Source organism: Schistocerca piceifrons, chromosome X (assembly GCF_021461385.2).
Source record: "Schistocerca piceifrons isolate TAMUIC-IGC-003096 chromosome X, iqSchPice1.1, whole genome shotgun sequence".
Classification (NCBI taxonomy): Eukaryota; Metazoa; Arthropoda; class Insecta; order Orthoptera; family Acrididae; genus Schistocerca; species Schistocerca piceifrons.
Window position 1 is genome coordinate 81,520,175 of NC_060149.1, and position 27,416 is coordinate 81,547,590.

Consider the following 27,416-nt stretch of genomic DNA (forward strand, 5'->3'; position numbering starts at 1 on the left):
TTGAAAATATCCGCATGAGGAAAAAAACATTCCGATGTGCTAACAAAACTAACGGGGTTCCATTTTAAAAAAAACGTAGGTTTGTGTTAAAAAAACATACTTCCATGCATTTTTTTATGGTTTGTATTAACCAATTACACTAGCCCCTCTCCTCACGTTCGTCTGTGGAATCGATTCGTCAGTATTTGATGTGGTTTACGAAATATATCCAGCGGTAATGTTAGGTGACTCACCCTGTAGGCTTTGCATCAAAATGTGAATGAATACTAAGCAAGCATGCCACCTGGAGTGTGATATCCCAATCCCCCTCAACCTGTCCCACTGAAATCTTGGTTTTGAAACCAGTGTAGCCTGTAATGTAGCCCAAGATCTAGGTTAGTTCAGAATGTGTGAATTTTGCTTTGAGTTGGTGAAATAAATTTATAACATCGTCAAACAGAAAAATTATAATAGGTTATGGTCACGTAAATTATGAGCATTTTATGCCTATTAAGCACATACACACTATACAGAAACAATGAAAAATGCAAGTTTTTGGGGGGGGGGGTCACAAAGTAATATAATATGAGCACTGTGTAATTATAATGAGCCACTGCAACCAATAGATATACAGTGACACCATGAAGACATCCACTGATGTCTATCACTCACAAAACTCATTTTCAAGCTTTCAAATGTAAGCAGCACTCGCTTTTTGCTGGTCTGCTGGTTGCAAACACCGTAAAATTCGGCGAGTTACCTGTAGAAACTGTAAATGCAACCTCATGTAGCGGTTCTGATGTTGAAGTTTCGGTTTATGTGTCCGTTTCTGCAGATTCTGTACAATAGAGAAATGTACGATGAAGCGTTTTATTTAATATCATAAATATAAAAGTAACACAACTGCTGAATCCTTACTATAGCCCAACTCTTACCTTCTCCACATGGTGTAGAATCTACACCGCGTTCTAGCAATAAAACTGACGGCCTCTCGTGAAGGAGACTTGGCATTTCAGCGTAAAACGGAAAATCCGAACGATCATTACTGTTTACGGTATTTCGCCTCTTGGCATCGTTGAAGTCTCTCTTCAGAGATTTCCACTTCGATCTGAAATGCAGTAACATTGCGAGTTACAACCAATTTAAACGCAAATAAAGTTTTTAGATTTAAATCACGTATATTATTGTTATCTAAAAAGTAAACCAACCTTAACTGATCTGGTGTACGTGTATAGACGGCGTCAGCCATGGCTTTGCCAGCTCAGCAAAAATATCCTCATTCTTGAATCTCTTGCCATCCAACAAATGTAATATGTGCTTTTCTTCTATTAGATAGTGCATATGGATCACCTCCTGCTCCGTCCAGTATTTCTTCTTCGCTGAAGAAGCGTTTGCTTCGGCCATATTTCCCGACATTTCACAGATAACAAGAAATGCAAGCAATCTGACAGTCCAATACCGCTTCAAAATCGGTTGAGCATTCACATGGGCACGAAAACCGCTTGCGGAACTGTAAAACCAACAACTAGAAGTGGATTTCCAGATTCGATTGTGGAGTGTTTACATGACCAACCAGAAGCGGAACTCGGAAATCGATTTACGAGTTCCGGTTTTGGAAGCCCATGTAAACACACTAAGTGTAACACATCGTACCCTACCGGGAGTGACCGACCGCCGCCGTCTATTACGGCATGGGTTTCGTGCACGTCGTCCACTTCTCCGCCTACCATTGTCGAATGTTCAGAAACATGCTAGACGGCTGCATTGTTGTATGGAACGAAGTCACTGGGAACAGGAATGGCAACATATAATGTTTTTGGACGAATCCGGGTTCTGTTTGTTTGAAAATGATGGCCGCATTTTGGTTCTCCACAGAAAGGGGGAGCAGCGTAACAGTGACCGTTTTCGCACAAGACATACAGTGCCTACTCGAGGGTTTATAGTGTGAGGTGCAATTGGGTACAACCACAAATCACATTTGGTGCATGTCCAGAGCACTGCGACCAGTGTGACCTATGTGAGTAACATCCTGCGACCCATAACCACACCGTTTCTGTGCAACACCCCAGACGCCATTTTTGAGCAAGGTAATGAACTACCACATGTTGCTGCATAAACACGTGCCTTGTTGTTGTCACAGGATTTCAGTCTTTGGCCTGGGTCGCCAGATCACCAGACATGTCGCCAAGCGAAAATATGTGGGATAATGTGAAACGACGGCTGCAGCACAGTGACCCAATGCCAACCACCACAGATGAACTTAGGAACCGATGAATGCAGCATGGATGGCTGTATCACTGGACGCCATTTGCGCCTTATACACGTCGATGCCATCACACATGGAACAAGTTATCAGGGCTGATGGCGGATCCTGTGCCCACTAGGAAACAGGACACATGCTGAAATGAGTTGACTGAAATGCTAATCATTTCTGCAAAGCGTACTGATGTACATATCCTGCGAATATGAACGTCCTATATATGTAGTAGTTCTATACATATAGTATGTTCTGCAGAAATGATTAGCATTTCAGTCACCTAGGTTCAGCATATATATGATGCCCATAATAAAATGCTATGAAGAAGCATGGAATTTTGCTTGTAAATCGAAAAAGAATTTTACTGGTTGACACATCATGAACAAACGAAATTCAAGAAACAATCAGAAGACCTTCACACTAAACTACGGAAGGAAAGGCAAGTAAGTGCACAAAGTTTATCAAACTCAGCATTCTTTGGGGCAAAGTACTTTTTAATCGAGTTAAAATGAACGAAAATAAAGAAGCAGGAAGTGAAGCAGTAAGGGGTTCTTAGATATAAGTCAGCATATTTTTGACACCTCAACCGATATAGAAGTAGGTAGAAAACCAGATGTGAACTGATTATTGCGATCCATGTTAGGAAAAATAGGAGAAACAAGCTCAAAATTAGGAAACATAGATCCAACAATAAAATTTGACAGTAAAAATGAAATCCAACAGTGACCAATTGGAATCTCCAAATGAAATCCAACAGTGACCAGTCAGAATTTCAGATACAATCCTCTAGTGCTTCTTTAAAAGCAGCACTATAAAGTACACTGAAAGCAAATTGTGACCATTTAGAATCTGCCAAGAAGACTAACAATGAACAAATTAGTAGTCTGACTTCAGAACTAAATTCTTGGGCAGAGTCTGGCTGAAAGGGTGTTGATGTAAGAGTAGAAACTGTTGAAAATAAAGTTATAGCTTTAGAAAATGAATTCTTTCAAGAGGCTGCCTGTCATCGAAGGCTACTGCAAAATTACAAACTGCACAAAAAACAGTAGAAGAAAGAGTTTGTCATTTAGTTACTGAAACATAGGGCCACATAACTAATTTAAATGAAAATATGGATGATATGGGAAGAAATATGAACAATGATGTCAATATGTTAGACAAAAGTTATTGGAAGCCTAAGAAAACTTTGTTGCTAAAAATGTGTGTGTAAACAATGAGATTTTGTTGTCGAAATTATCAGTTAAAGGTTTCTCTGTGACAACTTACAATCTGTTGATTTCGTACAGCATTGCAAAGATAACTTTGTGTCTGGTATGACAGAAAATTATATATTAAATTTGACAAAAATTTTCTTGATGAAGATGCTTTTCGATGGACAAACTTCAACTTCGGTCAGTGGGCATCATTTCAGGATTCTGAAAAATTTTATGAATAAATTTTGGTCAGAATCATAATAGGCTGAAATCAAGTGTAAATTTTTGAATAATCCTATTTATAGAGAGAAAAATGATTGTCTAGAGGATTTCTGTAGCAAGCATTTAAAGAAATTAGTACATTTAGACAAAGCTATTCATGAAATAACACAATCTCATGCACTTAAGAAAAGGTTGCCTCATAGGCTACAGTGGATTTTTGTTCACAGATGAGGTGGACTTCTAGATCACTTCTTGAAATTTATTGATATATATAAGATAGGGCTTTGGAAGGAAGTAGTGATTAGAACTTTAATCAAGAATATAATCATCAAGGGAGATGGATTGAAATTTGTTAGTGGAAGTGTATCAGAAAGAAAGATGTTGCCTACCAGTGTTTGTCAGACATTAGTCATTGCAGGACTGGGAACAGAGAATGGCAAAGATTTGGATCAAATAAACTTACACACCAATTTAGAAGAGGAGAGAGAGAGAAATTTTTTAGGTTTATGTGGAATACATATGGGAATAGCAGTAATAATAAAAAGTTCTCGGAAATGCTTGCTCAACTGACTAAGATCTCTTATCCAAACTTGTGGAGACAATTGAGAAACAAGTTAAGTAAAATGTTGGCAACATTTAGTTTGCTGTCTAGTGTACAGCCCAGGTTAGAAGAAGATGGCAGAAATACTCAGGTGTGAATGTTAATATGTCGAAAACTAAAAGTGGAGAACCTGTTGAAAAAAGAGAATGTAGAAGAATTGAACTATAAAGAAACTGAAAACTATTTAGTGCTTGAAAATGCTAAGGGAAAAGAGCTAAGCGATGAGCTAAACTGGCCCTATACAAAGTCAAAATAGATGATTGGGAATATAAATACTTGATAGGTGCAGGAAAATACCATGCACCTGCTTAAGAAGGAAGTAGTGGAAAGAAGATTACGGAAAATAAAAAGAGGGGGAAATAATAAGTATCCAAGGTCCAGAAACCTAAGAAAGAATAAATAACTTTACATTAAAATAAAAGTGTGTATCATGTGTAAAAGATTGATTTTTCTAAGATAATGACTTCTGAGATGAAGAAATTTTCTCATATTTAAATAGGTCCCTTAGAAGTAGTAGAGGATCCCATCCCAATGTATATAGACTGATCTATCCTAAATCTAGAAAATTCTTTGGATTATGTAATGCCATTCAATTAAAGTTTTATGTTCATGATCCCTGAAACCATATCTTTGTCAGATCAGATATTTTACAAAACTGTCTGTCTAATATGATAAAGAGCAAAACCTAACTGCTATACCTCTTAACATATAGTAATACAACATTTTTTTCACATTATTACCTTTGTATGTTAACCGTTCATAACTGAAATGATATAGCAAAATTTCGTTTTCTGCTACTCATCACATTGTCTGAAGCCATGTTGTAATTTAGGTAGCTATAATTTTCACATCTGTTAAAACAGCAAACTTTTATGTCAGGATTACATCAACAGCATGAAAAATAATCTTGTTTTCAAATATGCTCGTTATGATCTTTTCTCTTCCACTGCTGAAAAGTAAAACATTTTACAAAAAACGCAAATACTTTTTAGTTTTTGTAAACAATTTGTTATTCTATTCTGTAATAGAAAACTCTGTAGTCCATTTCTAATAAGGCTTAATATAAAAAAGACAGTTTATTATGTTTTCTGAAGAACAGACTTGTTTGCTAACAAATGAAGAGATCAGAAAAAGAAATTATTATGAAATAAGTAGACGATTACTCTTCTGTTGAAATTAAATTATCTAGCAAATAATGCCTACCCACTCTGGATAATTTTATTCTTCTTTTTATTAAAGTACTCTTCTCTTTAACTATCCTGTACCTAATTTTTAAGAAAATCAATGTAAATGTCTCCTAGTAAGATTATTTGACAATATCATCTCAAAATGTTTTCTTCAGTTTCTGGGTGTTATAAAGGACACCATGTGTAAAATCTAGTTATATTATATTGTATATTTGCTTGAAATATTCCTTATATTGCATGTATTCATCTGTTTTATCACAAGAATTTGCTTGTCAGTATCTTACTAAAGTCAATATCATCAATTCTATAATTTCTGTTGCTAAATGGGGTGATTACAATGACTCCAATGATGCCTTTCTTAAACATAATATTATATTGTTTGGTACAGAAGTTTGGAACTACCTTTTTCATAAATGTGAAAAGGAATAATTCCATAATGATGATTTCTAAATAACTTAGAATAAATACAATTAAAATTTTTGATTAATCATAAAAGGGGGTGCTCTTACAATTATATCCTGAGAAAAAATAAAATTATCTTGTTGAACTGTCTTCAGTATTGCTCTGTGGAGAGTCTTTGTATCTTGTTTAGATTTGGGGATCAAACAAAATTTTGTGACTATTCGCGTATACTTATATTCAGTTGAAAACAATTTTCCATGTTCTTGATCAATATGAAAGCCAGAAAATAGGAACAATTTTTTTACATTGTGTTAGAACCACACTTGTGTCAATTGTCTGCGCTCAAGAGGGGCAAACATGTTTTTCCATATTCTTAAAATGTTGCATGTGCCATTTGTCAGTATACAAGAGGCTCGTTTCAATACAGGTCATTTTCTATCATGTATTTTAGTAATAGTTTATATCCTAGGTATCCATGTGTCGTGTATTCCACTAATTTGGCCTAACTATGATTTACTTTGTGTGTGATCTATAATGAGTTTGTCTACTCTTGGTGGTGTAAGTATTCTTCCTCGAAACATACATCAGATCTAAAACACATGTTATGTATCACAGTATGCCAAAGGCTTTCTCTCTTATACGCCAAACTGTCATATACTTTTAGATGCAAAGGCCACAAACTAAGAGAACAGCCATAAGACATACGAGAATCTAGAGGAAACTTGGGACATACCTTATAGAAAGAGAAAGGGGGAAAAACTTGTGTTTAGTACCTAACTAGGTTGTGTTTTTCCTTGTCAATTCACAATATTAAACACGTGCAGTTGTATCATGCAGACAGCCAAAAAACTTTAACAGAAACAAAGTGTTTTTACAAACGTTGTTCTTTGTTGATACAGAGATAATTGGTTCTACTTTTATAAAATATAATTAAATATAATCAAAATCTAATTGAAGAAAAGTAATTCTTTCAAAGTCAGAATGAAGTGACTACACTTGATATAAGATACGATTTCTTCGTATTTAAAAGCGATTATCATCTTACAAACGTTATTTAGGCAAAAAATATAAATGTCATGTAACCTTATGCTTTTTATTGATGAAAGATTTGAACAAAGTTTTTACTGTACTTTGAAACTGAGAATTTAATAGTTTATGGAAAAGATTTTTGTATCTTAATTTCATTTTCAAGTTTCCTGAAAAGAGAATTAAATTTTTCTTAAAACAACTAATTTTGAAGTATATTATCTGAAATCACACAACTCTTTATCCAAGATTGTGTGGGGAACCTATTGTAATAAATCAAGTCCTGACAAAACTTTTCTTGGTTACAGAAATGTCTAGTACCATGTAAATTTTGCCCAGATTAGAACTCATGTTTATTTATAAATTATGTAATCCATGGTTGTGGATGTTCACAAATTTTTCTAGCCCTTGGAACCAAATTTGTATGAATATAATTTTTCGTGTATATATCGATACAGTATTTTAATGTACTGTGATGCTACACCATTAAGAATGGTTTGCAAATGAATGATAGCTAATGCTAAAAAACAAAACTATATCATTTATTATAATTTTACAATATTATTATTAATATTAGACAAAACATGTCTTATGATTTATATTTTTATTGTGCTGCTCTTTTTACTCAGAAAATGTTGACCTGAAGTTAACAGCATTAAGAACATTTCCAATAATCACAAACTTAATTGCCAGCTGTTAATTTCAAAAATTCTCAAAGAAATTAATACTTATGAAAAACATTAAATAAATTAAAATTTATTTAAGATCTACACAAGCAACTTTGCGAAAAATTAGAATGGTCTATACTTCCTTGACTGGCTCCCATTGTAGGTAGGCAGACTCGGTTTGCTGTTGTAAGGGATAACATCATGTCAAACTCTTTGGAGGTGTGAGTTTTAGAAAGACAATAATACTGTTCTCAAGTGTTTATGTTCATTCTGACTCCATTTTCTGTATTGTGATGGCGAACTGTATCTATGGATGTTGGTTATTTCACACTGAATAAGAATAAAACCACATTATTCAAACAAGAACTAATCCTTTAAGTTTGTCTTAACAAACAATCCAGGACCTTATCGATGCAATTAAAATGATGTAGACCCCTTGACAGTGATGCAGTTTACAAGTTAAGTGAGCAACTGCTTATAAAATGTGATGCTGTTTCTCTTATGGTGCAAATATATTATAAGCACATTGCTGCTCACTGACATGCAGTGTCACCACAAGCAAATATTTTCTATGTTCTTTATTAGGGGAGAATCATTAGAGTGGCCAATATTTATTCTAGTCAGTTTGGTTTTATTAACATAATAGGAAAGCATCTTTAGTTTCATGTACAAGCTTCACAATTTCCATTAGCCTTAGGATGAAAAAGAATAGTCTACTACATTTTGATTCTCAATAATTTGCACACTTGAACAAATGACAAGGCAATGAAATTCGACTCTTGATCTGTGAGTGTAACATTGGGACTTTCAAAGGCCAGGACCAAGTAGGTAGTGAACGCCTTTATTAAAGTTTCTGCTATTACAGTGCCAATAGAAACCATAACCAGATATTGCGAGAAACGGTCGGTCACTGAAAATATATTCACTATCTCAGTGGTCCTCAGACTTGTTTGCTAAAGAGCCAAGACTGACATTGTAGAGAGCAGCTCGGACTGCATACATGCCAATCTTATTATTAACTGGTGGTCCACATAAATTAGTGTATTATGAGTCCCAAATAGGCTATCTACAGTAAGTGGGTAATAAGTGGCTGCTTGCCCCCCTGTACTGATCATTAAAAGTTGGCATCATAGAGAGCACTTTGTGTCGACTATTATGTTTCACATTACTGGCACCCACTACAACCTGAAAACTGTGACACTGTTATGATCTGACGAAATGTTGTCGTTTTGTATGTGTGAGTGCATAATTAACTGATTAATAACACTAACTGTACTTAAATTTAAACAACTTTTCGTGGCCTACTATAATTCTTCTAACACATTTTTCATTTGATGAAGGAGTGAAGTACAAAGAACAGTTGCAAATGGCAACTGCTTATCCTTTATCAGTTTTGGATAAACATAAGTTATCCTTCTTCAGGAGCTATCTAACGTTAACTTCTGTTACAAATAGGAATGTATCTTCGAAACTGTGGATGAATACATTCTTACCATTCACAACTGTTGGTTGAGCCTGACTCCTACATGAAATAAAACTCTTGTGCTCTTACTGACAATAATCAGCCATATTTGCGATATTAAAATCCTCCAAAAAGGGTATAAGAATTTCAAATTGCATGCACATTTTTAACAACAATCAGGTTTTTAGTGATGTATTCAACAAAGCTGAATGTTGGTACTAACCGAAATAATTATTTTAGTAGCATGGACAAAGAAAGCGATTCACCACCGACAAAATTTCACAGAATGACTGCCATCATGTATACAAATGTAAAAAATTACGAACTTGCTGCTAACCAATTTTCAATAAACTAAAAAAAATTGAGACCTGTCCACCTCATCCTTATGAATATAAAGTTCACCAGTCCTGCCAAACCGTCATGACTGTTACATGTGAAAGGTAAAGGAAAGGAAGGGATCTATTAGTAATTTAATTATTTTGAGTCACTATCAAAACCAGGTCTGGCATCAGCGCATTTTATCCTGAAGTTGATTTCAAATTGCTCTTATGCAAGAGGGACCAATTGTACCGTTAAAAAATGTTACGCTACTCAAATGGTCACATACTTGTAAACTTCATTCTAATGCACTTAATCTCAAACTTTCATAGCAAAGGCTATAAAAAAAGCTACTCTTCTAGAAACTGGATTTTTATTTATTCTAACCGGAAAGAAAACTTAGGTACAAAAATAAAAATGTTAATTAATGTGACTTGTATTGTACTTTTTGGCTATTTCGTCTATACATGCGTCATTTGAACTATATACAATCCTCATTGTGTCTTTGAAATTTCTGGACAGCTGAGTACAATATCTAATTTTCGAGTAGCCCATTTTCGAAAATGAAGCTTCAGAAATGTGAGTTGAAGGAAATAGTATTAAAATAAATTTGAAGAGTCTCATAAATTTTTGTAATTTATAGGCTCTCGTCTCCAAAATTCAGTCTACTCCTGCTTTTTACGATGTTCTATAAATTAAAGCGGTCGTGTCCCAGACTGCTACAGTCGTCAGGAGACAGCCAGGCAGGATGCAGTGGTGAGGTCCTAGTTACGCTCTAGAGCACGAAGAAAGCATTATTGAAAATAACTCATTCGTTAGCAGTAACACAGCATTGTCTTTCAAAGAGCCTTGCCACAAGCAGGCCGGCAGAGTAGTGCCTTGTCAGTGGAGGAAAGCTGGTCTGCGCTCAATTCGCAGCAGTACAACCAGCGCAATAAAGGGTCAGGTAGCAGCAGCTATGTCATGGGCAGCTGTTGACCATGGAACCTGGTGGGGTCCAGCTCTGCGTGTCGATCTCCAAAGTGCTCTCATAGACGTCGAATATTTGCATTCAGGAGTCTCAACCCAGGCCCACCTGAAGCTCTCCGGCTCACAGGAGTCAGCTCGCAGGCCTCGTTTAGGAAACAGGAGCTGGTAGCATGGGTGTCGGGCTCAGGAACGTGATGAGCAGCAGCGGTGTCCGTCCACTCGAAGTCGGACGAAGAACAGCAGCCAGGTCATGCAGGTCAAGCCTGTAGCAGGCCTGGAGAGTGATAGCGACCCCCATCATTGTGGCCTGCTAAGTGGTAGCGACCTCCATCAGCGTGGCCTCGGAAATTGACAGCACAACTGGCTGCAGCAGCATCATTCCAGCTGGACTCATAGTTCCATAGGCGATCGAAGACGATCGGGGTGCTGAGGGTCGACCTTCATAGCTTCCCCTCTTACTGGATGGCTGCAACTGACACAAGGGCTGAGATTATGCACTGGGCAGTCAGCTGTCAGCACTCATCAATCAGCACTGCAACATTTGTTAGGAATGGCAGGCTATTTATGTGGGCACTTGCCATGTGCTCTGCGGCAGTGGGGATGGCTACGACAGCATGCCTTAGTTTTACTTCACTGTAAGCTCTCCTACTGACTTCAGACTTTCGCAGCTTCAGCTCTCACAGGCTCTTTTCTGCTGGCTCGATACCTGAATACTTAAAGTATTGTTGTACCTACCCTTTCCTATGAAGCTCTGCTTTGTCAGTACTATGATGGTATCTCTTGGGTTCCATGAAGTCGTTATGCGTTGCTTGCAGACTTGGGTGCTCGGTATCTCCCCTGTGCTGCGACAGCTTTCGTGTTTGCCACAATTCGTTGAGCATTTCCCCCTAGCTGGCAGACTGCTGTTCATTGACACACGCAGTTTGACTTCTATTAGCTGCCAAAGTAGACTTTAGACAAAATTTTTAGTGTCAGCCAGGGATACTATACTGGAGCTTTAAGTTGTGTGTCGTGTTGAAGTTATATTATTTCATTTATAAAGGTTTTATGAAACACAGATTGGAAAAATAATTTGAGATCGTCAACTGCAGTATGTTAAGGCCTCTCTGCGAGAATGAAAAATGAAATAACTGGGAAGAAGTGATTTGGAGTGATGAATCACTCTGTACCTTGTGTCAACCCAGTGGAATGGTTTTGGCTTGGTGAATGCCTGGTGACATTACCTGCCACCATGTGTAGTGAAGTATAGAGGAGTGAGGTTACGGTATGGGGATGTTTTTAGTGGTTAAGACGTGGTCTCTTTATTGGGCTTTAGGAAATACTAAATGCAGAATGGTATGACCACATTCTACAACATTGTGTGCTATGTTCCGTAGAGGAACAGTTCTGAGATTATTTTGTATCAGCATGATAATGCACCCTATCATAAGGCAGCATCTGTGAGGCAATGATTTGTGGACAATAACATTCCTGGAATTAACTGGCCTGCCCAGAGTCCCAACTTGAACCAAATGGAGCACCTTCGAGATGAGTCAGTACGTCAACTTCGCTGCAGATCCCAGTGACCAATATCACTAACATCTGTGATAAATTTATGAAAGCATAGATAATGTGATACAACTCAATAGGGTGGAAGAACCAATGACTCTTATTGTAGCATTAAGACATCTGGTAAGGAATATGCATCCTGATTTCGTAGATGGAATCCTTCTGAAGGTGAACAATCTGCCAACGGAAGTGTCAATACTAGAGAAGTTATTAAAACACGTCTCTGCCAGAAGAAATTAATCATTATCCTTAGATACGTTGTACGAGCACTTTTTGATGAAGAAGGCCGGAAAGGTCCCCAGTATGCCAATGACTTCTCTGATAGCCACCAAAGCGCATCGTCCTATGGCAGCAATAATAGTATTTAACAAGGCCATCACAGAGACAAAAATATCACAATATTGTTCAGAAAACTTAACCTGTGTTGTAGTGTTACCTGGAAAGGAGAGTTTCATCCTGGTTCCTATGTATTTTATATTTAGTGTCGAGATCGATGAATTTTTGCTTAAGTTAAAGGATATTAGTCATCTAGGACAAACTAAGCCTCTTCCATATGCCAATGGTGCAAATGCGAAATCAGTGTTCTGGCATAGACGCCTGATTGATGATCGTGGAAGACAGCTAGAAGAAATTATCATAGTACTCAACCTACAGGTACCGAATACACCTCGCAATCTGCCACAGTATGAAGGGAGAGCCGGACCAACTTCAAACATAGACGTTACTCAAGCAAATACGGCAGCGGCACGCCATGTGAAAAGTTGATAGCGGAGTGAGATCGAATGATCGCACCATCATACACTTTATCATCACTGGAAGGGAAACACTAGATACTACAGAAAACGTGAGCATAAGGCCCAAATACAACATCAAGGAGGCCAACTAGGAAGAACTCACAAGAGTGTTCCAGTGCATCGGAAGTCCACCGCTGGGTGACGATGTAGACGCTAAAGTGGAAGAACTGACAACAGACATACATAGTGCAACGCAGCTGTCGATACCTATCAGGAAAGATCCCTCAAGAGGAGTACCTGCCATCTGGACTGAGGCGCTGCAAAAATTAAGATGTGAAGCATGAAGAGCCAGGAAGCTATATCAGAGCAATATGCCCCAAGAAGAAAGAATCCGAAGGATGCATAGATAGTGGCACATTAAGCAACATTTTAAGGAAGAGCTAGGGAAAACGAAAATGGAACGATGTAAGCAGATTGTGGAGATGGGGAATACAAAACAAAATATTCTTCGAGAAAATACGATCATCAACAGTCTTGGCCATGCTCAGAGAAATGATGGTACGGTAACAGGAAGTTGGGAACAATCAACTGCCCTGCTAATGGAAACACCACTTTCTGACGACAAAGAAGAAGACAAGACAGATGACCGCACAGATTACGAACTATAGTATGAGAAGACTATAGAAACAATATGCTTATGTACCCCTTCACAAACGAGGAAATTAGGCCAAAAATTAGCACTCTTTAATAGAAAAAAACCTGTGGGACCAGATGAGATCCCCACTGAAGCAATACAAACCTTATCTGACCAAAAAGGTATCTGCTTGTGAAAAACCTTTCAATGAGCGTCTCTTGCAAGAAAGAGTCCCTGCACTATGGAAGAATGCTTAGGCTGTGATTATCAGTAAAGGAAAAGACAAGGGTCCGATGATACCAAACTCCTACAGACCAATTTGTCTTCTGAACTTTCTTGGGAAGATATTTGAAAAACTATAATGTAACAGGTTACAAGATTGCAGACTACACTACAGGCCATTAAAATCGCTAGACCACCAAGATGACGTGCTACAGACGCGAAATTTACCCGACAGGAAGAATATGCTGTGATAAGCAAATGATTAGCTTTTCAGAGCATTCACACAAGGCTGGCGCCGGTGTCGACACCTACAACGTGCTGACATGAGGAACGTTTCCAACCGATTTCTTATACACAAACAGCAGTTGACCAGCGTTGCCTGGTGAAATGTTGCGATGCCTCGTGTAAGGAGGAGAAATGCGTACCACCACGTTTCCGACTTTGATAAAGGTTCGGATTGTAGCCTATCGCGATTGCGGTTTATCGTACCCCGACATTGCTGCTCGCGTTGGTCGAGATCCAATGACTGTTAGCTGGATATGGAATTGGTGGGTTCAGGAGGGTAATACGGAACGCCGTGCTGGATCCCAATGGCCTCGTATCACTAGCAGTCGAGATGACAGGCATCTTATCCGCATGGCTGTAACGTGCAGCCACGTCTCGATCCCTGAGTCAACAGATGGGGACGTTCGCAAGACAACAACTATCCGCACGAACAGTTCGACGACGTTTGCAGCAGCATGGACTATCAGCTTGGAGACCACGGCTGTGGTTACCCTTGACGCTGGATCACAGACAGGAGCGCCTGCGATGATGTACTCAACGACGAACCTGGGTGCACGAATGGCAAAACATCATTTTTTCGGATGAATTCAGGTTCTGTTTACAGCATCATGATAGTCGCATCCGTGTTTGGCGACCTCGCGGTGAACGCACATTTGAAGCGTGTATTCGTCATCGCCATACTGGCGTATCACCCAGCGTGGTGGTATGGGGTGCCATTGGTTACACGTCTCGGTCACCTCTTGTTCACGTTGACGGAACTTCGAGCAGTGGACGTTACAGTTCAGATGTGTTACGATCCGTGGCTCTACCCTTCATTCGATCCCTGCGAAACCCTACATTTCAGCAGGATAATGCACGACCGCATGTTGCAGGTCCTGTACGGACCTTTCTGGATACAGAAGATGTTCGACTGCTGCCCTGGCTAGCACATTCTCCAGATCTCTGACCAATTGAAAACGTCTGGTCAATGGTGGCCGAGAAACTGGCTCGTCACAATACGCCAGTCACTATTCTTGATGAACTGTGGTATCGTGTTGAAGCTGCATGGAAAGCTGTACCTTTACACGCCATCCAAGCTCTGTTTGACTCAGTGCCGAGGCGTATCAAGGCCGTTATTATGGCCAGAGGTGGTTGCTCTGGGTACTGATTTCTGAGGATCTATGCACCCAAATTGCGTGAAAATATAATCACATGTCAGTTCTAGTATAATATATTTGTCCAATGAATACCCATTTATCATCTGCGTTTCTTCTTGGTGTAGCAATTTTTATGGCCAATAGTGTACTATAAGGGTGAGCCCTCATCAGCGTGAGTTCAGAAGAGGCAAGTAAAGTGAAAACACAAATAATAAGGTGATCTCACTAGCGACAGATACTGAATTTACATGTGCTATAGCGATAATGATCGATGTTACTGGTGCTTTCGATAATCTATGGCTGCCATCTTTCTTTGGTCGCCTGAGGAGTTGGACTCTCCAGAAGCACTGTACAACTGCAATAGAGACTATTTCTGTGGGAGATATGCAACTTTAATATTCCCAGGAAAGGAAATAACAATAACAAAACACAGTCTACAGGGATCAGTGTGTGGTCTAGAATTAAGGGATATAGCTTTGGAATCCATACTACACAAGTAGTGGGTAATGGTCGTCAGGCATTAAGAACACTGGATCTCAGAGCAGCACTTAGGAAGGAGTCAGTCTGGCGGATCTTGAACATTAGTGTAGTATCCAGAAAGACCAAGGAAGACCTCCCAAGGCACCCAACCACACAGCATTATGCGGCCATCCTTGCTGGATGAGGTACTCTTTAGATGGAGAAAAGACATCTGAGGCCAGTGACCACTGAATAAAATAGTTTTTCGAGAATCTACAGTGCACTGGTGCACGTGATCATGGAAGTGTAAACTCTAAGATATTACAGTGAAATGTGGAAACGCTGCTGCCACTGTCTTAAGCTCAAGGAATTCAGCAGTCAATGCTGCTGACCAGGGCATTATGACAGAAGATCCAGATGCACCCTAAAAAAGGAAGATAAACAGAACGGAATCTGTAACACTGAAGTAGTATCGGTAGTTGGGTAATTTGTAAAGATTTTTTTAATTGTAGTTTTTTAGTGGTAGCGAATAATTGTAGTACTAGCATTTTTTGTGAAGTTAGCATTTTTTATATTTATAAGTATCAGAAACAAATAATTTAACATGCGTTTATTACTAGCCACAAAAATTTGACTTTTAGTGCCAATTTTAGCTTTCATTATAATAGACTGCAATGTGAAGAACAATAAGTAACTTATCTGCTTTCAGCTACTGGTGAAGAATGGTCTGCTACTCCTCCACAGACATTCAGACACCTCATTGGAAGTGTCACCAGCAGATTTCAAGTTGTCATAAAGGTGAAGAACGGACATATCCCAGATTAATGTCCACTAATAGGTTTTTCGGCCTTTGGTTAGATAGTGTAGCTCTTGTTTTGTTACATCTGCAGAAAGGTTCTGAGTATATTCAGAGCAACAATTTCAAACATTCTGCAGCTTTGGGTGAAGTCTGCAATGGGCTCCTGTACATTGCCTCTTGTGCACACTGGGCCAAGTTAATGTTTGTGTGAATAAAATTCTGTACATCTCTTTGCTGATTTGTCAGTATTATCTAATGGCTACATGAGCATGTATTGCCTGTTTCTCACTATTATTTGTTTGCGTACTATCATAATGCTGTGCAAATATTCAGTGCTGGAGTCCATTCTCCTCACAGAATCTTATAGTATAGAATACCATCTTTGGAGGTGAATTCTGTCAGGGCTGAAACAGCTCATGCTTCTACCAAATCAGCTACAATTAATCAGACCCAACACATGCCATGTTATTTATGCTGTTCTGAATGAGAATTTAATGAAGGTAAATAAAATACCTCAATTCTGTAATATATGTACTCTGACAAGTTACAGATAATATTATTATACTTCCAGACTGTCTGAACCTTTGTATACCCTTAAAAATTGTATGTGTAGCGAATGAGCTACAGTCTAACTTGTTTCTGACTTGGCATTTTCAATTTACTGCCTGAAGTCTACCAGTAGCCTGTTGTACAGACTCTAGACAGGGTTTCATATTCTGTTCCGAAACTTTTACTTCCAGTATTATGGTAGTAAGTTCTACAATTCACCTCTAATTCACCCTTATTACACACCACATTTTATTTTAGAAAGTAAACAACTATAAGTATCCATATGTCCCTGAAGGCACTGCTGCCAAATCTCCCATTATGAGCTTGAAACAATATCCTGATTGCATTTTTCCTTAGAATAAATGGTGGCCTACATTTTTTTCTTTTTTTTTTGCTATACTGTCACATAAGGTTATGGCATAGGAGAGTACTTTGTGAAAGAATGATAGCACTCCCTTATGCAGATCAACATAATGAAAGAGATTTCTAAGTGCAAAGCAAGCAGAACTGAGAATTTTTGTTAAGCTATCTAGATGCTAGTGCCAGCTCAGTTTGATGAAATGATTTTTGTCAGTAGCCTCTAAAAGAGGAACCAGGTAAAGCTCAGTCTTAATATCTGTAGTCATTTCCTTCAGCTGTTACTTGCAAGCTTTTATCTTGTAGATAAGTGAACAGATTTGCAAAAGACTACTAATAGTTATTGTTATTTACAAGATAAACCTTGAATTGTGTTTCATACGATTCATCTTGATTGGATTCACTCAGAAAGTAGAGGATGTCAAAATACCACAAACTTATATACGAGGGCCGTTCAGAAAGTAACCTCCGATTGATTTAAAAAAATACACCAAGTTAAATAAAAATATTTTAATATATACATCTTACAACTACATCTTTGCACTATTTTGCTACATAGTCTCCATAGCGATTGAGGCACTTATCGTATCTCTTCACAAGCTTTGAAATTCCTTCTGCATAAAAATCACCCGCTTGTGCCTGGAGCCAGCCTGTGACCGCATCTTTGAGCTCTTCGTCGTCATCAAACCGCTGTGACCCGAGCCATTTCTTCAAATGCATGAAGAGGTGATAATCACTTGGCGCCAGGTCTGGGCTGTAAGGTGGATGGTTGATAACGTCCCACTTGAAGGACTCAAGAAGGGCCGTTGTTCTGCGAGCAGAGTGAGGACGGGCGTTATCGTGCAAAAAAACGATACCGGAAGTCAGCATACCACGGCGTTTGTTCTGTATAGCCCGTCGTAACTTTTTTATTGTTTCACAGTACACGTCTTGATTAATGGTCGTACCACGTTCCATGAATTCAATCAACAACACCCCTTTGGCATCCCAAAACACCGTTGCCATCAGTTTTCTGGCAGAAAAATCTTGCGAGGCTTTTCTTGGTTTGGTAGGCGAATTTGAATGTGCCCACATCTTTGATTGTTCTTTTGTCTCAGGGTTCACGTACTTAATCCAGGTTTCGTCACCGGTCACGATTCTGTTTAACAATGGTTCTCCTTCGTCCTCATAACGTGACAGAAATTCTAATGCAGAGGCCATTCTTTGAGTTTTGTGGTGGTCGGTAAGAATTTTGGGCACCCATCGTGCACAGAACTTACGGTGACCCAATCTTGCTGTCACTATCTCGTACAAGAGAGTCTTAGAAATCTGTGGGAAACCAGTAGACAACTCCAACATTGAGAAACGTCGATTTTCACGAACTTTTGCATCAACTGTCTGAACGAGTTCGTCAGTCACCAATGATGGTCTACCACTCCTCTCTTCATCATGAACGTTTTCTCGTCCACTTTTAAATAAACGTACCCATTCACGGACAACTCCTTCACTCATAACTCTTGGTCCGTACACGGCACAAAGCTCACGATGAATAGCTGCTGCAGAATATCCTTTGGCTGTAAAAAACCTTATGACAGCACGCACTTCACATTTGGCGGGGTTTTCTATTGCAACACACATTTCACACTGCCACAAAAACTAAACTAGCGCAGGTACGACGTTCACTCGACCACGGCTTGATGCCGGCTGACCTGTGGAGTGCGTGAACGCACAGATGGCGTCGCTACTCCCCCAACAACCCGCACTGTGACCAATCGGAGGTTACTTTCTGAACCGCCCTCGTATTTCCTCGTCTCTGGTACCAGATCAAATACATTTCGTTATTTTGCTTAGTTCTTTGCGGTAAACTGTCTTCAATGACGTTTTTATTGTCATTTCCCTGTTTGCTTGTTATTTCTCTATTAAAGAATTACAAGGAAGTACCTTCTTATTCCAATTGCTGTATTCCTTGTTCTTAATTTTCCACAAACATGGGTGACTCCTATACATTTCAATGGGTTCAGCTATGAACTCTCTAGAGCACTGACGTGTATCTGCCATTTAAAAATTCACTGTGCACACACAGTCGAGAAACACAAGACTGCACCAACAGCTGACTCAAACACAATATAAGTGCGAAGAACTGAATTTCTTATCCTTCACTGAATTTCAGAACTGGAAGCGCAACAGAGAAGTCGACACATTCATTTTATGTCAAGAACAGTGGATACAGAGTTGCTGCTGACAGTTCCATAAAACACTGTTATTTATGCTATTGTTCAGGCTATTTTACCTCGAAAGGTAAAGGTTCCAGGAATTTAAAGCTGTAAGGCAGCAATAAAATATCAGGAGTGTGTCCAGTTAGAATAAAAAAGTGTATCAAGCTAAAGATGCGATGTGCCTAGTGAAATTTATCTCAACCCGCACTGAACATGAAAAGGATCTTAGTCATTTTAATTCACCAGAAAAAGAGAATGACCATGTAGCGGCAGAGACAGCAAATAAAATTACATTTCAAGTTATTCTGAACAAAAATCAGGACTTAGTGTCTGACTCGAAATTGCAAAGATTACAGCTGTTAACAAAACAAGATTTGTACAACATTGAACAGATATAGGCCTATATCCTGTGCTCTACATCCGTTAGACACCAGAATGATGGGAACAGTGTTAAGACATGGGTACAAAAATGAACTTGAGTGGTAGTCCTTGCGTGATGTTTCAGAAACCACAAGACACACGAAGTGAGCTGCCCCATAATTACAAAGTTAAATTTTTGTGTTGGTAACAATGAGTGCTGTGCAAACTGAAATACTAAAGAAGTGTGGAAATGACTGTGTATGTATTGATGGGATGCATGGGTTTAAACAACTATGGTTTTGAGCTCGTTACATTACTAGTATTAGACGATTTGAAACAAGGATCCCCATATGCTTTTCTCATTTCCATCAGGAGCGACAGTCAAGTGTTGTCCATGTCTTTTTCACTTTATAAAAATGAATTTCCCCTAAAGCCTTTGTGCCAGACTTAGAATCCTTCAGTATTGCCTGGAATTCTACAATGGGCGTTCCGAAAATGAGGCAGTACTGCACATGGTGCATAGACAGAGCATGCAGAAAGAACATAAACAGCAAAGTCACATGCCGAGCAAAACAAGTAGATGTTTACAAGCTTATTAGAACTTTGCTGGAAGAGAGAGATGCTGCTGGATTTAATGTGATGCCTCCTGCTGTTCTTTACATGATGAAGGGTGGTGAATGAACCTCAGAGATTGTGACTCATTTCCAGAAGAACTACACAATTAACATAGATTTATATGAATTAGAGAAAGGGGGAAGAAAGGGAAGAGATGGATGGTAGTTCGTGACATGTCCGACAGAACAGACACTACTCAGATATATACATTTTAAATAACGTAGAGTGCTGGGCTTTATGCCACAGACTGCAGGCAGGAATGCATACAGACCTGCCTATAGAGGTCTGCAGCTTGTGGTCTAGTGGCTAGTGTTGCTGCCTCTGGATCACGGGGTCCCAGGTTCGATTCCCAGCTGGGTTGGGGATTTTCTCTGTTATGCAGACTGGGTGTTTGTGTTGTTCTCATCATTTCATGATCATCATTCGTGACTGTGGCTAGATTGGACTGTGCAAAAAAAAAATTGGATTGTGCTAGACTGTGTCTTTGCATGGGCGCTGACGGCCATGCAGTTGATTGCCCCACAAACCAAACATCAACCTCCCAATAGAGAGGATGCACCACACCATCAAATACATGTATCTCAACGGAAAGTATGTGAAACGTCTGGATAAGGCAATATTCACTCTAACGTCGTTCATTAAGTAAAAACTTTTTGACAGCCTCATTGCACTTACGAAAGGAAAACTGACAAACAAAATACAATAAATTCATTGTAAGCACAAGTCTTGTTCAGCTGCCAAAAAAGAGGTGGTTGTAGAGAAATAACACTGGTGGAAGGTAGTGTCCTCATCAAATATGAGTGAAGTGCATTTCGTTCAAGAAAGTGACATTCAGTATCAATGTAAATTGATATTTAATAAATACAATACATGCTTACACAAGTATTCGTGCTTGTGTTTGGACTCTAGCATCAAATGGAACATGTACAGGGTGTCCAGAAAAGCACTCCCTGATTTCAAAATTAAATATCTCGAAAACAAAGATCGATAGAGGAATGCAGTAAACGGTATGTTTATTGTGAAAGCTGTAAGAAGTTTATACAGCAGTTTGAAATAATAGTTATAAAAGCTGCTAACAGATGGCGCTGTAATCGCCATACGTAATGCCTAGTATAAATAGTGATCTGAAGCCCAGAGCGATCAGTTCCACTATTGAAACGTGAAAGGAGGTTAGCGTACCGAAGGAAGAGATTAAAACCATGTACTCCATTGAACAACGCGTTTTTCTGGTGCTAGAGTACCACAGGTTAGAAGAGAGTCCTACGGCAACAAGGCGAAGTTTTCAAGCACGATTTAATGTTCCAAAATGACCCGATGCGAAAACCATTCGTACGCTCTTCGCAAAATTTCAACGTACAGGCAGCGTAACTGATGATCTTGTGGGGCATGTTGGCCGCAAGCAAACCGCAGTTACGCTTAAAAATATCGCCACAGTTTCTGGAATTATTCAGCGAAATCCAATGTCATCCGTCTGTAGAATTGCATCTGACACTGGTTTGAAGCGTTCCAGCACACAGAAAATACTGAGAAAGAGCCTACACATGTTTCCATTCAAAATTCAAACGCACCAGGCCATACCCGTACGAGCTGTCCAACAAAGGGTTGCCTTTGCTAATCAGATGCTCACAATCATTGATAGTGAAGGATTTGATGTTGGCTGCATCTGGTTTACAGATGAAGCACACTTCCACCTGAATGGATACGTGAATAAGCAGATCTGGCGATTTTGGGGTTCCAAAAAGCCATATTGGTGTGAAGCTAAACCCCTGTATTCTCCTAAAGTTACTGTGTGGGCTGCAGTATGCAGCAGAGGCATTATTGGCCCTTTCTTCATTCGAGAAACGGTCACTGGTGCACATTACGTTGCAATTTTGGAACAATTTGTCGCCACACAGCAAGCATTAGAGGATCGACCAGGTACTGAATGGTTTATGCAAGATGGAGCCCGACCACATCGGACCGAACAAGTGTTTCGCTTTCTTGAGGAATACTTCAGGAATCGAGCCATTGCTTTGGAATATCGCAAATTTACTGGTGCAGGCATGGATTGGTCTCCATATTCGCCGGATTTGACTCCCTGTGACTTTTTTTTGTGGGGCACAGTGAAAGACATGGCCTACCCAAAGCATCCCGCCACGCCGGACGAGCTTGAATAGGCGATCTATGTGGCATTTGAATCCATTTCGGTTGAGACACTACGAAATGTGATGGCGAATTTCATTCTTCATTTACGCCACCTCTGTAGTGCCAATGGTGAACATTTTGAAAACATTGTGATGTGATTGTTTGCAACGATTGTTTTCATACGATTATTTCACTTACATATGCTGATATGAGCGTACAGCGTACAGCGCCATCTGTTAGCAGCTTTTGTAACTATTATTTCAAACTGCTGTATAAACTTTTTACAGCTTTCACAATGAACATACCGTTTACTGCATTCCTCTATCGATCTTTGTTTTCGAGATATTTAATTTTGAAATCAGGGTGCCCTTTTCTGGACACCCTATATAAACATATTCACAGTGCATGTAATCTTCAAGTGCACAAGCAACCTGTTACAAATTCTCCTGACAACAACGATCTGATAATAAGCTATGAGACACTTCTACTGCAAATGTGCATCATATGATATTTGCCCAAATAAGTGAACTGGGAAGATTGAACAGCTCCATATCGTTGTCACAACAGAAGGACATAATCATTGCTCAGTTATTTCATTTGCTTAACGACATAACTAAAACAGATGAGCTTAATATTTCCAAGAAGCACACTACGTGTTTAAAGTCACACTGGGCGCAGTGTGCACTGACAGAAAGGGGGTACCAGCCTCCAAATTAAAAAATGTTTCGCTGAAGAGAAACATTGTTCTGCAAAGAAGATTTTTCCACCAAAAAGAAGGAAGTGTCACATTTGGTTCCTCTTGCAAAACGAGAAGCAAGTAAAGCACAGTCAGGCACTGTGTCTCTGCTGCAAGAAAAGCTGATGGTAGGTGATATAACAAAAGATGAACAGATACTGGGTAATTGTAGTTAATTACAGGGGATTATATGGAATTTTAAAAATATTATAAAGTGCATCAGTAAATAAAAAAATGATTTTCAGCTTTTCAGTTGTGTATTCAATGTTGCTATTTCCTCATTACTCTCGTATTCATTTACGGTTTTTTTAAATTTACATGCCATAATTAATAAAATAGCTGTTGTGTCAACAGACAAATGTGAAAGTTATCTTGCCAGTATGGTACACGTAACATACGTTGTAAAATAGCTAAATACCACTTAATTAATTAGATATTCCAAAACCTTTGTTGTTCCTTGCCATTTCGGAAGGTAATGCGTTACATATATGGGTCGAATTGAAAGGATCTGCAGAAGAAAGTGCTAACTCACAAGAGCATATTTTGAGCTGCTGTGTATTATGTGTTTGATTTTTGATTAAATTCAGAGTCAGCAACTGAATTTCAATAAGGTAAAACAAATTATAAGAGAAGAAGGTTCCTTCTAGCGGTATATATGGAAAATTTTTTACGTCTTTCGCACCTCTGTGAGGCGCATGTTTCGTTAACAGCTCAGACAGCGACCGCATCGTGATATTTCGGTAACCATCGTTGGCGTTCGGAGCGAAACCGCGAGTAAACTTAAGTCGAGGGCTATTGAAGCTCGTAGATGATGGTGGGGGAAGCGACATCGTGCAAGAAAGAAGAATGCCTTTTAACTTTTGTAATTTACGCGTAAGTTGGCACGACAGTGTGCAAGTTGGGTTTATCCATATGCGAGTTGACTTACGCGATTGATGATGAGGGGCTGCTCGTGAAGGAAATTAATGTCTATGGAAACTTGGCGCATAAACATCATTTTTGTAGTCGAGCACCTTTGGAACAATATCGATGGATCGATCAGTTGGTAAGGGAACTAATGGAACGCACCTGCCTGCTTTAAAATCGAATACAGAGCTGTGCTCGTGCCATTTGAAGTCTCGCAGCCGTTGTTGATTAGTTATCAGGTTTACCGGCTTTCGTTGAAAGTAAGTAGTTGGTGCAACTGCGCTGAAGTATGTATTGTTACGTGTTATGTGTTTTAGTTTGTTCAGTGTTAAGGTCTGTTAATAACGCTTGCCTACAATATATGATTTACAAGAGGGGGGAAAAAATTATTTCCTCTCTTTTTTGTTTCCACACACACACACACACACACCTCGCTTTTTTGTGAAATAACGAAACAACGCCAGAATTTCATTTTTTTTCTGTGTTTCAGGTAGAAAATTGTGATAATGCCTGTTCCGGATTTAGCAAAGCCGGCGCCTTCTTTTTCTGGAGTTGCTGTTGTGGGTACTAATTTTGAGGATATAAAGTTGTCAGATTACAAGGGAAAATACTTAGTACTGTTCTTCTATCCCTTGGATTTGTAAGTATGCGGTACTTATGATTTGTATTTGATGTAACTAAGTACTGCGTAATTTCCATGGAACTTTGTGAACGTTTCATCCGTTAGTCTTAATTGTTAAGCAGAATTATTGCGTCAGGAACAGGCTTGCTTACATAAGCAAACCGGCTTCAGTGCCGTTGACGCATGCCATTGGACTCCAGGAAGTTTGAGTCAGTGAGTGTGTGGGGTTTTTTTTTTTTTTTTTTCCACAATCCTTTGTCCTTGGTTGTGCTTGCTTGGCAACGTGAATGGAAGTAGATAGAGTTCTTTGGGTTCCAATCGATGTGTTGTTGCGGTCCCATTTTCGCGACCTTCTTTTTTACCAGAAAACAAACTGCACCATGATCACTAGTTTTCCCGTTGCCTAAAGTAATCTGCGAGAATTCTGGTACCTATTATTTAGATGAGTTAGTCCACAGAGTAACTGAATGTGGAAGACAATAGTAGCTTTTAATAGTTGTTGGAACGTACGTATGTGTGTGTGATAGAATTTTGTAATGGACATGCCTAATTAGTCATTAACTCCGTCGCAAATCTGTTGTACAGAAACTATGGGCAAGCTTATTTAATCTGAAGTGCAGGTATCCAGCTTAGGTAAAACTAGGGAATGATGGATTTTAATTATAGGATATTGATCAGTGTAGCCATCAAGTACGGCATCTATAAATTACTGAGGTGCTGTATATTCTTAGATTTCATTCTGATTTAACTAATATGTAAATGTTAATTGTGGATTTGTTTGGAGGGAGGAGGGGGGGGGGTTGCAATTGCTGTACTGGATATTGAGTTCGTGACCATGCACAAACTGTCATTTTTCTGCCTTAAAAAAAAATGACTGCACCTGTTGGCTAAAATTTTCCAAAGTGTTTGGAGTTGAAGCTGAGTTACTAAGGTTGGGCTGTGTAGCTCTTGTCTCATGTAGTTGTGGTGGGTATGTCATTAAATTTCAGGTGGCCTAATTTTTTGTTGCTTTGGTATTGATTGGGATATGTGCATCTTGAATTTTTCTGGTGGTGATGAGTAGTTACAGATTTTGGGTATGAATACTAGATTTCTTTTAACATAAATATAATATCTTACAAAATACTAATTTGGTTTTTTTTTCTTTTCTTTCAGCACATTTGTCTGTCCTACGGAAATTATTGCTTTCTCAGACCGTGTTGAGGAATTTAAGAAATTAAATTGTGAACTAATAGCCATTTCTTGTGATAGCCAGTACAGTCATCTTGCTTGGGTTAATACACCACGTAAAAATGGTGGCGTGTCAAAGTTAAATATTCCCCTACTTGCTGACAAATCTATGAAGATTGCAAAAGATTATGGTGTCCTGAATGAAGAGACAGGTATCCCGTACAGAGGGCTATTTATAATTGATGGAAAGCAGAATCTACGGCAGATAACAATTAATGACTTGCCTGTTGGAAGGAGTGTAGATGAAACATTACGTTTAATAACAGCCTTTCAGCATACTGATGTACATGGTGAAGGTAAGGATCAAGGGTTCAGAGTAACAAATTTGAACTGTGTGATGTGGCATTGTTATTTACTGCAATAATCTCTTTACAGTGTGCCCTGCTGGTTGGAAGCCAGGAGACAAGACAATGAAGCCGAATCCTGTTGACAGCAAAGAGTACTTTTCTACAGCAAATCATGCCTAAGGAGACAGATCTGATAATTTATGTGAAAAGTATTAACCACTTAAGTATTATAAAACTAAGTGCATATGTTCTTGCATTTGAATGTATGAATTACTTGTTACAATTCTGCAATTGATACAGCAATAAAGTTCCTAAATGCTACTTACTTTTCTTGCAGTTCACTTTTTGTTTGAAATGTGTAATACATATTAAATAATTTGAAAATTGTTAAATTCTTGAAAGGATACACGCACTAATAGAATGATGTAGATGCATGAGTAGTCAGTCATAACACAATGTGATTAACAAATGAATCTTTAAAATTTGGTAGATTTCACCAGAAGTAGAGCTGAAGTGTTCAAATACTAAAGCAAAATATTGATCATTCAATAGTGGGGCCTCATAACTGTTGGGGCAAATTTGTTCAGAGGTTGAAGGAAGGAAATGGCATATCACCTCCACATGACCATACCCGGTAAGGCACCGTAGTGTACCAAAATCTTTGGAATGATATCAATTTACTTGAAAGCTTCACTGGTGTACTAGTAGCTGTGGAGTAAATGACATCTGCCTGGTCTCTCTTAAATTTGTTGCTGCCAAATCTGCAATTACATAATACACAAACTATATGGGCTTCTGTTCCACTTGCACAAAATATAAAGCACATTAGTGAGGTGATCAGATGACTGTCTTCATTTAGGAAGTAATTATAGTTGTAATAATAATTTTGTAGTACATGTGAAATAAGTGTTACTTGGTAAGTTTCTTGCACACTGTCTTGGAACAGTATGAAAATTGGCAGTGCTAAAGTGTAGATTCTGTTCTCTGCTGTGTTTGGTAGGAAATGGGAATTTCAGCTCTTAATCTGTGATCTGCAGGGAGGCAAGAGTGTAATGAACTGTATGCATATAAGTTGTTAACATAGCAGTGTAGAGAAGAACCTTGTAACAACTCACTGGTACTTAACTTTAGTCATCTTAATCTTGTTGCTGTTGGCATTGGGAGACACTGGTAATGTTACATGGCTTAATGTGAAAGTTAGGTAAATGAAACATGACACAGGGTCCTCCCTCCAAAATTTGATTTGCTGTAAACCCTATGCAGTTATTTTCATACTTTCGAAAAGTTTTTGAACTATCCACATTTTAGGGTATTTGTGGGGCCCGTGTAAAGTT

General features: G+C 38.8%; 1 protein-coding gene across 1 annotated transcript; it reads left to right on the plus strand.

Annotated features, from left to right (window-relative positions):
* The first annotated feature begins 24,070 nt into the window (after positions 1 to 24,070).
* On the plus strand, positions 24,071 to 26,407 carry LOC124721729 (peroxiredoxin 1). The gene is made up of 4 exons (XM_047246828.1): positions 24,071 to 24,203; positions 24,434 to 24,583; positions 25,721 to 26,091; positions 26,171 to 26,407. The coding sequence occupies exons 2-4, from the start codon at positions 24,450 to 24,452 to the stop codon at positions 26,260 to 26,262; spliced, it is 597 nt and encodes a 198-aa protein (XP_047102784.1). The 5' UTR covers positions 24,071 to 24,203; positions 24,434 to 24,449; the 3' UTR covers positions 26,263 to 26,407.
* Positions 26,408 to 27,416: the final 1,009 nt, after the last annotated feature.

Excerpts from the sequence above, each read along its gene's own strand:
- LOC124721729 (XM_047246828.1), top strand. The coding sequence starts at position 24,450 with ATGCCTGTTCCGGATTTAGCAAAGCCGGCGCCTTCTTTTTCTGGAGTT. Across the intron at positions 24,584-25,720 it reads TTCTTCTATCCCTTGGATTT|CACATTTGTCTGTCCTACGG; the intron begins GTAAGTATGCGG and ends CTTTTCTTTCAG. Across the intron at positions 26,092-26,170 it reads TACTGATGTACATGGTGAAG|TGTGCCCTGCTGGTTGGAAG; the intron begins GTAAGGATCAAG and ends ATCTCTTTACAG.